Source organism: Babylonia areolata, chromosome 2 (genome assembly GCF_041734735.1).
Source record: "Babylonia areolata isolate BAREFJ2019XMU chromosome 2, ASM4173473v1, whole genome shotgun sequence".
Classification (NCBI taxonomy): Eukaryota; Metazoa; Mollusca; class Gastropoda; order Neogastropoda; family Buccinidae; genus Babylonia; species Babylonia areolata.
The window spans coordinates 19,659,293-19,674,091 of record NC_134877.1 but is presented as its reverse complement, the minus strand read 5'-3'; the positions used below and the strand labels follow the sequence as shown (position 1 = coordinate 19,674,091).

Genomic DNA, 14,799 nt, shown 5'->3' with positions numbered 1-14,799 from the left:
CCAACTTGCTGAATCAAAGCACTTAGAAGGCCTTTTGACCAAAATCCAATTCCTAAGGACTTAAAAGGACTTGAAAGGACCCTACGAACCTTGTTAAAAATAAATATTTATAAATATACTTGTATACAAATATGTACATATAACACACACACTCACACACACACACACACACACACACACACACATATATATATATATATATATCTCACAACAGAGCAAAATAATCAAGGCAGCAATGACAACAGGTTCAGAGGTTTCAAAATATATTGGCAAAATAAGAAAATAAAGAAACAGGATTAATATTTGAGTAAAGCAGTCAAACAGGCTGCCTTAGTAACATGTGGCAAGATTTTTTCTATCAGTGAAGGAATGGGTGCTTACAACATTTTTAAAGATTTCATTTTTACTGCCTGTGCCTCTTGTAACACACCGTCCAGCTCTTCTGGTCTTTAAGATATGTGATGACAGCATTATAATTACACTATAATTACTATAAAAACAGAAAACAACAAACAAATCTTTCCACCAAAGATGAACCTGCAATAGCTATTATCACAGAAACAAAATTTCCTGTTTTGATTCCATCCTGTTTTTGAATGTTGAATGTTGAATGTTTGTTTAAAGTTGAGTGCTCATGAAAATAGAGGACAACATGTTTTCAAAAGCTTCATCAAGATCACACTCATTTGTGTTTGAGTAATTTCCCTCTCAAAGATAATGAAGAATTCTTGTATTCATAACTTTCAATCTGAAAATATGGCTTTTTTTTTTTTAAACAGAGAGGTGATACGCCAAGAACAAAACTCATAAAGAAGAAAAAGAATGTTACCCTGACTCATCATATCACAGGGCCATTCTAAATCCTGAGGATTTGCTACATGTTGCTTATTTCAGAATGTAGGTACAGCAAGTTTTAGATGGAAGAATGGTCAGCAGTACAGCTGTTTTCAGATACTTACTATTTCCCTTCTACTAACAGCTCAGATGGATTATTTATATCTACATTAAAAAAATCTTAAGGGTCAGAAAAAGCAAAGTAATGACCTCATTCAGAGAGTCAGACACAATGTGTGAGCGGCGTATCGTGAGGTTCAGGAATAGCATGCCAACATCTGGAAGCTGTCGCCTCTGAACTTTGGCCACCAGGCTTTTCTGCAAACACAACAACCTAAACAATAGGCATCAAACTTTTATGCCAAGTCAAATAACTAGGGATATTTTTAAAAAATGTACTGCACTTTATCAACCAAATTCATGTCAACAAGTATTAAAATGAGTTATTTTGTGCTTATCAAATTTACTGCCCTTTTCCTTATGTACCTGAATCCAGTCCCAGAGGAAAGCTACTGAATCATAAATTGCACTTCATCAACAGGTGTGCTCTATTTCTTTTCTGTAATATCTCATTTGCTAAATTGCCTGAACAAACCCACAGATACCTGTTGGATCTTCTGATGCCAAAATAATCAGTGCTAAGAAAAACATCCAAAAACATTTCAGATCATGATAACTTCTACTCATCAATGACCATTCCCAAGGTAAACTAAAAACTTGTGCTTTCTTTTCATTGTGATGTCATTTTCGGTTCCCACTCTGTTGTGTCATGTCTGATTTACTTCAAGGCACCAACACATTCTTCTTCTCCTACGTTCGTGGGCTGCAACTCCCACATTCACTCGTATGTACACGAGTCGGCTTATACGTGTATGACCATTTTTACCCCACCATGTAGGCAGCCATACTCCACTTTTGAGGGTACCAGCACATTCATTTTGGAGGGGAGATATAATCATTGCCACCACTTCAGAAAAGGTACGCCAATGCAACCTTGTAACACAGTGAATTCTGAAATCAGCACAAGGAGCTGCTACTCTCTGTTCATGAGAACATGCACTGCAGAACCTCACAACAGACATTCAGCAAGTGATGGGTTTGCTTTAGGTATGGCATGGTGATCTTTGCTCTCTGGATTTCTGGCACAGTGACTATGCACATGGACATGGTGATGTAAAACCAGGTCTGAAGAAGTTCAGCAGTAGTAATTCCATTATGACTACAAAAACTGAGGCAACAAACAAAATATATGTTCACCTATTAAAAGTAGCTTCTGAGGTAGAAAATAAGTTTTATATAACCTGATAATGTTCTTGTTTGCTTTTTGTTTTTTCAGGAGGTGGGGGAGGGGGACTGCGTAATATTTCTTGAGTGGGGTGCAGCGGTTGTGTGTGCATCTTATACCACTCATTCTTGTGAAATTACATTAAAACTGAAGAATATACTGAAGAATAAGAGTGATGGCCTAGAGGTAACGCGTCCGCCTAGGAAGCGAGAGAATCTGAGCGTGCTGGTTTGAATCACAGCTCAGCCAATGATATTTTCTCCCCCTACACTAGACCTTGAGTGGTGGTCTGGATTCTAGTCATTCGGATGAGATGATAAACCGAGGTCCCGTGTGCAGCATGTACTTAGCACACGTAAAAGAACCCACAGCAATAAAAGGGTTGTTCCTGGCAAAATTCTATAGAAAAATCCACTTTGATAGGAAAAACAAATAAAACTGCATGCAGGAAAAAGTTTTCTTTAAATGGGTGGCGCTGTAGTGTAGCGATGCGCTCTCCCTGGGGAGGGTAGCCTGAATTTCACACAGAGAAATCTGTTGTGATAAAAAGAAATACAAATACAAATACAAAAAAGATATTGATATCCAGTTACCTTTTTTATCGACATATACGTACAATTAAAATGACTGTGATGTAGCAACCAAACATTCTGTAGCAGTTATGAAACTGAAGACAGCCAACCAACAATGTGAAAAAACACTGCTGTAAGGTGCACTCACTCTGGCCTGAATGATCATCTGTTGCTCCGAGTCCTTCTGCAGAATGGATCGTTTTGCTGCAATACTCAAAATGAAGGGGTACTGGCAGAAGGAAAACCTGCAACACACACAGGTGACGACATGGCAAAAAGCCTGACAAGGATACAACAGCCTGAAACAATTTCTGATTGATGAAACCCTCTATAGATAACAAAGACTGTCATCCAGTTTTAAACTATAATAGATCAACATATCACTAACTGCAATCATTTTGCATTATCAGTTTGTGTTTTCGAAAATTAAACTGCCTGTTATTGTTGATTGTGGTGGTGGTGGTTGAGGTGCATGATGCATGCATAAGTGACTGTGTGTGTGCGTGTGTGTGTGTGTGCGTGTGTGCGCGCGCGCGTGTGCGTGTGTGCGCGTGTGCATAAGTACACACGCATAATGTGCACATACAAGCACGTATACACGCATACTGGGGTGAAGGTAAAAGTGTTTTCATATGTTCTTGGGTTCAGTGATTCCAGACTGAACACTGAGAGAAGAAAAGCCACACCCCGAGCAGTATACTCCCCAAGCTGCACCAGCACTGACCCTGCGTGGGAGCTGGGGTTCTGCCAGGCGTAGTACTCTGCCATCAGGTCCAGGTGGTCCAGGGTGCTGTTGTAGAAGTCACTGTGCGACACCAGGGGCACCGCAGCCAGGTTGTTGGCTGCATCTGTACATCACACTACACTCTGAGGCCTGGGTCTGAGGCCTCACACACATTCACACACACACATGTATACCTCCCGCCCCTCCTCGACACACACACACACGTATACCTCCCGCCCCTCCTCGACACACACACACACACATGTATACCTCCCGCCCCTCCTCGACACACACACACACACACACATGCACACTCATACACACATACCAATAATGTGGAGACCAGCTTGTATTTTTCTGATGATGCTGCTGTAAACCATCCCTCAACAGATGTTGCACACTGGGTTTTTTTATTATCATATTTAAAATAAATATTCTCTACCTATGAAAATAAAGAAGCTTCCCATGGATCTAAATCATAAAATGATACACTCATGAAGTTATCACCTCCTCCTCATCATCATCATCATGCAGGTTATGCCTGACTCCTTGAAATTAAGAATAAGAAAATATAACATGATGAAATCCTTCATATTCTTACTCTCTCTCTGACTCAACACACACAAGAAAGAATACAGCATGTGCACACACACACACACACACACACACACACACACACACACACTCACTGAGCAAAGCCATGACCTTGGTGGCACAGGGGATCCACCAGGAGCACTTAGCATTAGGCGGCAAGTCCTCAGGCTTTGGGGGGAACAGTCGACAGGCGATAAAGTTGTGCAGGCGTTCCAGAATGCCCCGGAATCGGTCCTTCTCCAGGCTGGGATCATGAAAACCACACACTAGATTTACTCAACAGCATCATCATCACCGTCATCATAATTATCATCACAAGAGCACTAAAGAATTAACATCATAGAAGAGTTGACTGCCTGCTGTTCATGACCAAAAACCACACAAGCAAGAAAAGGAAAACCCAGCCACATGCTATGGCTGATGCATTTTCTTTCTTCTTGCTGCTACCTGTTTTAAATATCTATTTATTCATTCACTGATTTATTCATTCAGCTTACATGATATTGTAAAACAATATTTCCATACACCCCCCCTCCCCCCATCATATCTATTCTTTTAAACTTTATTCAATGTTTACTTCTTATGGGTATTATATTCATGGGTTTAGTTTCTATTCAACTCTCAGAATACACTTTCCTCACAATACATGTATCTGTTCATTAGGTCAGCGGAGTACTCACAGTTTAAGCCAGTGGACAAGGAAGTGGTGGTCATGATCAGTCAGGCTGGCCACTTGTCGCAGGAGGTGAGCAAAAATCACATAGGTGGACAGGGAGCTGAACTGGGGATTCTGTAACAGTTTACACTTCCTTCTTCAGCCCTCCACCACGCGGTCAAGCTGGGGGGTCTTCTCAATGACCCTGCTGTAACACTGGGGGGTCTTCTCAATGACCCTGCTGTAACACTGGGGGTCTCCTCAATGACCCTGTTGTAACACTGTGGGGTCTTCTCAATGACCCTGCTGTAACACTGGGGGTCTTCTCAATGACCCTGCTGTAACACTGGGGGGTCTTCTCAATGACCTTGCTGTAACACAGGGGTGGGTGGGGGTGGGGTCTTCTCAATGACCCTGCTGTAACACTGTGGGGTCTTCTCAAAGACCCTGCTGTAACACTGTGGGGTCTTCTCAATGACCCTGCTGTAACACTGTGGGGTCTTCTCAAAGACCCTGCTGTAACACTGGGGGGTCTTCTCAAAGACCCTGCTGTAACACTGGGGGGTCTTCTCAATGACCCTGCTGTAACACTGTGGGGTCTTCTCAATGACCCTGCTGTAACACTGTGGGGTCTTCTCAAAGACCCTGCTGTAACACTGGGGGGTCTTCTCAATGACCCTGCTGTAACACAGGGGGGGTCTTCTCAAAGACCCTGCTGTAACACTGGGGGGGTCTTCTCAGTGACCCTGCTGTAACACAGGGGGGGTCTTCTCAGTGACCCTGCTGTAACACCGGGGGGTCTTCTCAATGACTTTGCTGTAACACAGGGGGAGTGGGGGTGGGGTCTTCTCAATGACCCTGCTGTAACACTGGGGGGTCTTCTCAATGACCCTGCTGTAAAGATAGGAGTCTTCTCAATGACCCTGATGTAAAGCTGGGGGGTATTCTCAATGACCCTGATGTAAAGCTGGGAGGTCTTCTCAATGACCCTGACTGTAAAGATAGGAGTCTTCTCAATGACCCTACTGCAAAGATGCGGGTCTTCTCTATGACCCTACTGTAAAGCTGGGGGTCCTTTCTATGACCCTACTGTAAAGCTGGGGGTCTTTTCTATGACCCCGCTGTAAAGCTCTTTGTCTATGAACTTGTTGGACAGGCGCAATAGCTGAATGTTTGAAGTGTTGGACTTCAAATCTGCGGGTCCTGGGTTCGAATCTCAGTAACAGCACCTGATGGGTAAAGGGTGGAGATTTTTCCGATCTCCCAGATCAACATATGTACAGATCTGCTAGTGCCTGAACCCCCTTCGTGTGTATGCGCAAGCAGAAAATCAAATACATTAAAGATCCTGTAATCCATGTCAGTGTTTGGTGGGTTATGGAAACAAGAACATACCCAGCATGTACACCCCCCAAAATGGAGTATGGCTGCTTACATGGTGAGGTAAAAAATGTCATACAAGTAAAAGCCCACTCATGCACATACGAGTGATCGGACAGGAATGTCAGACCCCTGCCGGAGTCTGCACTAGTTGGGTCACGGTTAAGTATGTGTAATTAAAACTAATTTTTTCATGCAAGCATTACATTCTTCAGTTCATGGTGTTGAATATGCAATGTCTACCTACAAACAAACTGTATATTCTCATCTAAGACTGAATACTAATGGAAGGATAAAGAGAAAGGTACTGTCATCTCTCTGAAAAAATTGGTAACTCACAGCTGACACCAAACTGTTATCCTAATTATGGAACACAAAACCATCAGTCACAATGAAGGATAAAGAGAAAGGTACTGTCATCTCTCTGAAAAAATTGGTAACTCACAGTTGACACCAAACTGTTATCCTAATACCAGAAAGAGAAAGGTACTGTCATCTCTCTGGAAAAAATTGGTAACTCACAGCTGACACCAAACTGTTATCCTAATTATGGAACACAAAACCATCAGTCACAATGACATCACATTTTCAAATAACTTCATATTTGATATAAATCATTTTACTGTGTATGATTATCCAAGCATATGTGTGTGTATGTGTATGTGTATGTGTATGTGTGAGTGTGTGTGTGTGTGTGTGTGTGTGTGTGTGTGTGTGTGTGTGTGTGTGTTCACCTGCCATATGCACAGGATCAAGTGAAAACAAACGCCTCACCTGCAGCAGAATCAAGTAGGCTTGCAGATCCTCTTTACTGTGGGGCCTATAAAATGATCAACAACACATCTAGTAAATAATCTAACAATCATCACTGGAAACACAACTGATGCTTTACATGCTGAAATGCCATGACAACCTCATGGGAAATAAGACTGATCCCAAGTAAAATTCTGTCCACATGTCCCCCGTCAAAGGAAATCCTGACACACACCACACACAAGTACTGTCCACATAACTGAAAACAAAACAAACAATATCAATAAAATAAAACATCAAGCACTGCTGGAAACATAAACAGCAGAAAGAAAGAATGACTGACTATATCTAAAACATTACTATTATTTATAAAAAAAATTATTTAAAAATCCAATACCAACACAATGGAAGAAATATGACAACTGACGATCACCCAATAAACATTTTTCATCTAAGTGATAAACAACAGAAACCTCAGTTAAAATACATAATGACCGTCAACAGTGAAAACTGGACAAACAACAGTGAAAACTGGACCATCAACAGTGAAAACTGAACTACCAACAGTGAAAACTGAACTAACAATGGAAACTGGACCATCAACAGTGAAAACTGGACAAACGGACAAACAACAGTGAAAACTGGACCATCAACAGTGAAAACCAGACCAGCAACAGTGAAAACTGGACAACAACAGTGAAAACTGGACCAGCAACAGTGAAAACTGGACAAACAGCAATGAAAACTGGACCAATAACAATGAAAACTAGACTGAAAACAATGAACCAACAACAGCAAAAACTGGACAAACAACAGTGAAAACTGGAAAACAACAGTGTAAACTGAACTAACAACAGTGAAAACTGGACCATCAACAGTGAAAACTGGAAAACAACAGTGTAAACTGGACCAATAATAGTGAAAACTGAATGAACAACAATGAAAACCGGACAAACAACAGTGAAAACTGGACCAGCAACAGTGAAAAATGAACAACAGTGAAAACTAAACACTGAAAACTGGACCAATAACAGTGAAAACTGACCAGCAACACTGAAAACTGGACAGTCAACAGTGAAAACTGGACCAACAACAGTGAAAACTGAACTAACAACAATGAAAACTGGACCAATAACAGTGAAAACTGGAAAACAACAGTGTAAACTGGACCAATAATAGTGAAAACTGAACAACAATGAAAACCGGACAAACAACAGTGAAAACTGGACCAGCAACAGTGAAAAATGAACAACAGTGAAAACTGAACACTGAAAACTGGACCAACAACAGTGAAAACTGGACCAATAACAGTGAAAACTGACCAGCAACACTGAAAACTGGACCAGCAACACTGAAAACTGGACAGTCAACAGTGAAAACTGGACCAACAACAGTGAAAACTGAACTAACAACAATGAAAACTGGATAAGCAACAGTGAAAACTGGACCAATAACAGTGAATACTGGACAAACAACAGTGTAAGCTGGACCAGCAACAGTGAAAAGTGGACCAGCAACAGTGAAAAGTGGACCAGCAACAGTGAAAACTGGTCCAATAATAGTGAAAACTGGACCAGCAACAGTGAAAACTGGACCAATAACAGTGAGAAGTGGACAGCAACAGTGAAAACTGGACCAGCAACAGTGAAAACTGGACAATAACAGTGAGAAGTGGACAGCAACAGTGAAAACTGGACCAGCAACAGTGAAAACTGGACCAATAACAGTGAGAAGTGGACAGCAACAGTGAAAACTGGACCAGCAACAGTGAAAACTGGACCAATAACAGTGAGAAGTGGACAGCAACAGTGAAAACTGGACCAGCAACAGTGAAAACGGGACCAATAACAGTGAGAAGTGGACCAATAACAGTGTAAACTGGACCAAAAACAAAAACAAAACAAAGGACCAATAACAGTGAAAACTTGACAATAACAGAACAGAACAGAATATGTCTTTATTACCAAGTGTACCAGGGTCACAAGGAATATTGGGGGGGGGATAGTACATAACAAGATACGAACATAAATCGAAAATCATACACAAACACAGATACAGTAGAAATAAGATACATTCAAGTGCATATCAATATAAAAACTTGTGCATACTCACGCATGCACGCACTGCACACACACACACACACATGCATGCGCACCAAACACGTTTGAACAGAAGCTGCATATTAAATGTGGATGGGGCTGATGACTAGATATTCAGGTGGATGGTTGCACAATTCTATTTATCACATTGGATATGTTCAAGAGACAGGGCATTGACTGCTGTGGGGAAAAAGCTATTGGCGAAGCGATTGGTTTTCGCCCTTATACTTCTGTACCGTCGACCAGAGGGGAGCATCTCGAAAATCCCAAAAGCTGGATGCGATTCGTCCTGGCTGACTGATTTTGTTTTTTTTGAGTAGCCGCTTATAATATATGTCTTCTGGAGAAGGTAGATCAGCCCCGGTAATCTTGGTGGCAGTTTATACGATTCTGTTAAGGGCTGCAACTTCTGCCTCAGAAATGTTTTCCGTACCAAACAGTAATAGCAAAGGTTAGCACACTTTCAATGACTGCTCGGTAGAAATCAACCATGATTTCTTTTTTAAATACCAACTTTCTGAGGCGCCGAAGAAAGTACAGACACTATTGTGCTTTCTTAACAATTTTTTTTCCGTATTTTTCTCCCATTTCAAATCATTGGAAATGGTCAGTCCGAGAAATTTAAAGTCGCTGATGATCTCTACTTGTCTTCAATGACAAGTGGTAAGGGGTCAGATTTGGTCTTCCTGAAATCTAGAATTAATTCAATGGTGAAAAATGGACAAAAACTACTGGACCAATAACAGTGAAAACTAGACCAAAAACAATGAACCAACAACAGCAAAAACTGGACCAACAACAGTGAAAACTGGATGAGCAACAGTGATAACTGAACCAGTTTCAGTTTCTGTTTCTCAAGGAGGTGTCACTACACTCAGACAAAGCCATACACGTCACACCACATCTGCTATGCAGATGCCTGACAGCAGCATAGCCAAATGCTCTAAAAGTAGACCAATAACAGAGAAAACTGGACTGACATTGAAAACTGCACCAATAACAGTGAAAACTGGACTGACATTGAAAACTGCACCAATAACAGTGAAAACTGGACTGACATTGAAAACTGCACCAAAAAACAATGAAAAAAACCTGTGAAAACTGGATTGACAACAGAGAAAACTGCACCAATAACAGTGAAAACTGGATTGACACTGAAAACTGCACATATAACAGGAAACTACACCAAAACATCAGTGAAAACAAGAGTGAAAACTTGATTGGCAACAGTGAAAACTGCACCAATAACAGTGAAAACTAGACTGACAACAGTGAAAGCTGCACCAAAATTCAGTGAGAACAACAGTGAAAACTGGATTGACAACAGTGAAAACTGCACCACTAACAGTGAAAACTGCACCAAAAAACAATGAAAACAACAGTGTAAACTGCACCAATAACAGTGAAAACGGGACCAACAACAGTGTAAACTGCACCGATAATAGTGAAAACAGGACCAACAACAGTGTAAACTGCACCAATAACAGTGAAAACGGGACCAACAACAGTGTAAACTGCACCGATAACAGTGAAAACAGGACCAACAACAGTGTAAACTGGATTGACAACAGTGAAAACTGGACAGACAACAGTGAAAACTGGACAGAAAACTGGACAAACAGTGAAAACTGGACAAACAACAGTGAAAACTGGACAAACAGTGAAAACTGCACCACTAACAGGCACCACTAACAGTGAAAACTGCACCAAAAAACAATGAAAACAACAGTGAAAACTGGATTGACAACAGTGTAAAATGCACCAATAACAGTGAAAACAGGACCAACAAGTTTTGTTTCTCTACTATTTGTCACTGCTAAGAAAATGCCAATGCCAAAGTTTATCACAAACACACAAAACTCTGCAACTAAATCAGGGTGACTATTAGCATTTTTATGTGATCGTTTATATTAACTCTCTCTCTCTCTCTCTCTATATATATATATATAACTCTCATTAACAGGAATTTTTCAACTACTTCATGTTAAAACATAAATGAACACATACACATGCATGTAAACAGATGCAAGTCCCTGAAAGCCCCTTTCTCTTACCATAAGCGGTGATCCCGGTTCCTTTGGTAGCAATAAAACAAAAGGACAGTGCTGGCTAGTATGTACATACACTGGCTCAAAATATCATGTTTCCATCCCCTTGGATTACTGTGCTTTCAAAACCAATCATTGCTGTGTCAGTTTCATGACATATGGGTTACTCAATTGAGTACATGTTTTACCACAATTCAATTGTTCAGTATGTGCATTCATTCACTGAGGCTACAGTTGAACATTCTTTCACTTGTAAGTGGGAATGGGTAAAGCGTGCAGTGTGTGTGTTTTTTAGCTAAACATTTTTAACTAGGTGAGAAAGTAAGTGCAAATGTGTGCAAGTGTGATAAGTATGTGTGTGTGTGTGTGTGTGTGTGTGTGTGTCTGTGTGTGTGTGTGTGTGTCTGTCTGTCTGTGTGTGCCTGCCTGCCTTCTCAGAGGAGTAATGGCCTAGAGGTAACGCATCCGCCTAAGAAGCGAGAGAATCTGAGCACACTGGTTCGAATCACAGCTCAACCACCGATATTTTCTCCCCCTCCACTAGACCTTGAGCGGTGGTCTGGACGCTAGTCATTCGGATGAGACAATAAACCAAGGTCCCGTGTGCAGCATGCACTTAGCGCATGTAAAAGAACCCACGGCAACAAAAGGGTTGTTCCTGGCAAAAATTCTGCAGAAAAATCCACTTCGATAGGAAAAACAAATAAAACTGCAAGTAGGAAAAAATACAAAAACATGAGTGGCAGCTGTAGTGTAGTAGAGAAATATGTTGTGATAAAAAGAAATACAAATACAAATATAAGAATATGAATGTCAAAAGAAGAAATGCCATGGAACTGAAAGGCTAGTGACACAGTTTGACACATAACATATGCCAAGTTTCATTTATGTGCACACATCAATAAACTTCATACATCTACAGTCTGAATTCCTTATGACTTAAATACATACCAATGAATGACTCAGCTGACAGGCTGATATGTAAATGAGCAAAGGCCCTTTTTGGCTTTTGCCTACAGACTTGAAGCTATCAGACAAACTTCACAACACACCAACCCAACACACATGGAGAACAGATCAACACATTCACACCGCTTTTAAGGCATACAGGATACATCATGAAGACACAAAACACCCACACCAATGAACACATGCATGTACACACACACCCCCGACCCCCACCCCCACACGCTGTGTACCCAGTCACCAAAGGCAGAAACTCACTTTCTGTCTTTCAGCAAACTGTTGATGATTGCTTTCAGTACTTCCTTTGGCACTTCACTTGGCTGTAACAGGAACAATCAATAAAGTGCACTTTATGTTTCAAACCCAACACAGATTATATAATTGCTCAGCTTTTTATGTGAATATACTTTTGCAAAATGTTTTTAATGACTGATATGTAATGCAGTAATGTGTAAACATGATATTAATGACATAAAAACAGTACTGCAAAAATGCACAACTACCACTTCAGGAAGAAACCATCTTCAAGTTTCTTACTTCCATATTTTTTTTTCGGTTTTTGATCAGTTAATTAATTTGTCTGTATATGGATGTCTGTGTCCGTATGAGTGTGCATGTGTATGTGTGTGAGAAAGAGACAGGGAGAGAGGACGAGAAAGTGCATGTATGCATACATATGTGGTTGCCCATGTCTGCATGCATCTATTCAACACATGTGCACATATATGTTATTGTAGCGGAGCTTAAAATCAAGTGTGTAGCAGAGTTAAAATTATTATAATCATTTGTAAATATTTTAATTATTATCCTTAATTATTCATTATGTCTTAATATCAGTATGATGTAAACTAATGGGAGTGAATCCTACACAGTTTTAAGAAATAATTTTGACACAGTTTTGTCCCTGCATGTCATGGTCTTTTTTTGAGTTGCACATCTTCACTGATTTTTTTTTTTTAGTAACCACATCTTCATTCTGTAGATGCCAGTTCTGCTGTTGCACTTCACTGGACCAGATCATGTCTTTGTTAGTACAGCCTTTGTCACATTGAGAAGGTATGTTCTTTTGCAAAGTGTCTGGCAATCTCCACCTTTCTTCCCCTCCACTCCCCTGTGTGACTGACTGATGGAGTGAACGCCCATGCTTTGTTGTGAACACTATTCATTCCATCTGAAGGGGAAAAATTGTGGACGTTGCCAACTGTCTTGAGTTAGAAAGTTTACTGCTTCTGAAGGATTGTTGTGCTATTCAGTTTATTGTTAATATAGGAGCACATTGTATTTTCTTTTAATGATTCATTTTTTCAATAAAATGGATTTGAAGATGAAATTATACTGTAATCAGTTTAAACTTGATTGCAAATGCATTTGAAGCTGAAATTAAACTGTAATTAGTTTGAACCTGACTGCAAATACATTTTGTTTTAAAGTAATCAAAGTTGATTTGTGGTGATTTCAAATAACTGTCATACAGCTAACAGATTGTATTGAATTGTTTCTTGATAATATTCCTTTAACTTGTATTATTTGCACACTTTTTGACTAAATGGTTTTGAGTGAATCTGTGAAATCAAAATGCAATAGTTTCATTGTAAATGGAGCCAGATTGTGAGTTACATGATATTTATCAGCCATAATTGTTCGATTTCAGGGTTATCTTTTTCAAGTCAACTTCTGTGCCAGCCAAAATGGTTTACTAAAAATGAATACACTACATCCGTCCTATCACTGACTCAAGTGCCATGTCTGTCTGTTGACTGTCATTCCATTTTACATATGAACTCGTCTTGCCATCTTGGTACAGCAATAACACACCCTGTTACATATGTTACCTGTTCTGTACTGAATCACATGATATGTTGTTCATGTGCCCATCTTTATTGGTACACATGAACTTCGAACCTGATGGGAATCTGAGGGGAAAGTCTCAAACTCACAGCTTTCATCAATGTGTCATAGACTGCATTCACATACTCCATATGGATCCCAGAATCATCAGCTGTTTTGTTGTCTTTACTGCCATCCCTCTGAAACAACACAAGTACATGTGTAAGTAGTGCAGTACGAGCATGCGCATTCCTAAATCTCCATCCCATGACAGGGCATGCACACTCCAAACACCACAATGAAATAAGAGTTAACCACTTCAGTGCCACACATTCAAACTACTTCAAGAAAGTATACGTAACCCATACTTTTCTGGAAGGATAATGAACAGGATAATGAACAGACTATCAATTTCTCATAGTATGACCTTAGCACACTGATCAACAATAAGTGGACCACAAATATAAGATAAACAAATTTTAGGTAATTTCTATATATATATTATAGATTGTCAGTAAAAGCAGCAGATATAAATCTAGAAAATACACACACAAAAAAACAAAACAAATGTGTCTGCATATGTTATGTACACATGGAGTCCAGAAATATAATTCAAACATCAGATATTCTTCACTAACTCTCTCATATGCACTCTTTCACTCATGTGCGAACCAGCGCACACACACACAAACACACATGTATACACACACACATCTTTAAACTACCATGCCTGCATGTGCTATGCCCACTCGTTTTATGCTCACGTTTTGACAATATCAAAAAAGTTAGAAGTGACCCATTTTGCCAAGCAGCGCAGTGATGTGAGAACTGTTCAAGCCTCGCCTTCACACAATGGCTGATCCCCTTCTTTAATGTAAGCATGCATTGCGAAAACCACACTGGCCATGTGTCACATGACTGCAGGAACTTGTTCCTCCCATTCATCGCTCACCACTGTCACAGCTGCCAATAAGCTAGTCATCAAAAATGATTTGTAAAGCTTCTGTAATATCTTGGGTCAATCTCTTTTTTTTTTTTTTTCTTTTTTTTTCTTTTTTTTTT

General features: G+C 40.1%; 1 protein-coding gene across 1 annotated transcript in view; it reads right to left on the bottom strand.

The window, feature by feature from the left end:
- The window catches only part of LOC143298836 (putative E3 ubiquitin-protein ligase HECTD2), a 43,545-nt gene that overhangs the window by 20,362 nt on the left and 8,384 nt on the right, over positions 1 to 14,799 (bottom strand). Inside the window, exons 4-11 of the mRNA XM_076611836.1 lie at positions 13,848 to 13,937; positions 12,169 to 12,230; positions 6,819 to 6,864; positions 4,690 to 4,799; positions 4,105 to 4,253; positions 3,416 to 3,539; positions 2,840 to 2,936; positions 1,045 to 1,152 (exon numbers count right to left, since the gene is read on the bottom strand). Of these exons, the coding sequence (XP_076467951.1) occupies positions 1,045 to 1,152; positions 2,840 to 2,936; positions 3,416 to 3,539; positions 4,105 to 4,253; positions 4,690 to 4,799; positions 6,819 to 6,864; positions 12,169 to 12,230; positions 13,848 to 13,937 (786 nt within the window). The remainder of the gene's footprint in view (positions 1 to 1,044; positions 1,153 to 2,839; positions 2,937 to 3,415; positions 3,540 to 4,104; positions 4,254 to 4,689; positions 4,800 to 6,818; positions 6,865 to 12,168; positions 12,231 to 13,847; positions 13,938 to 14,799) is intronic.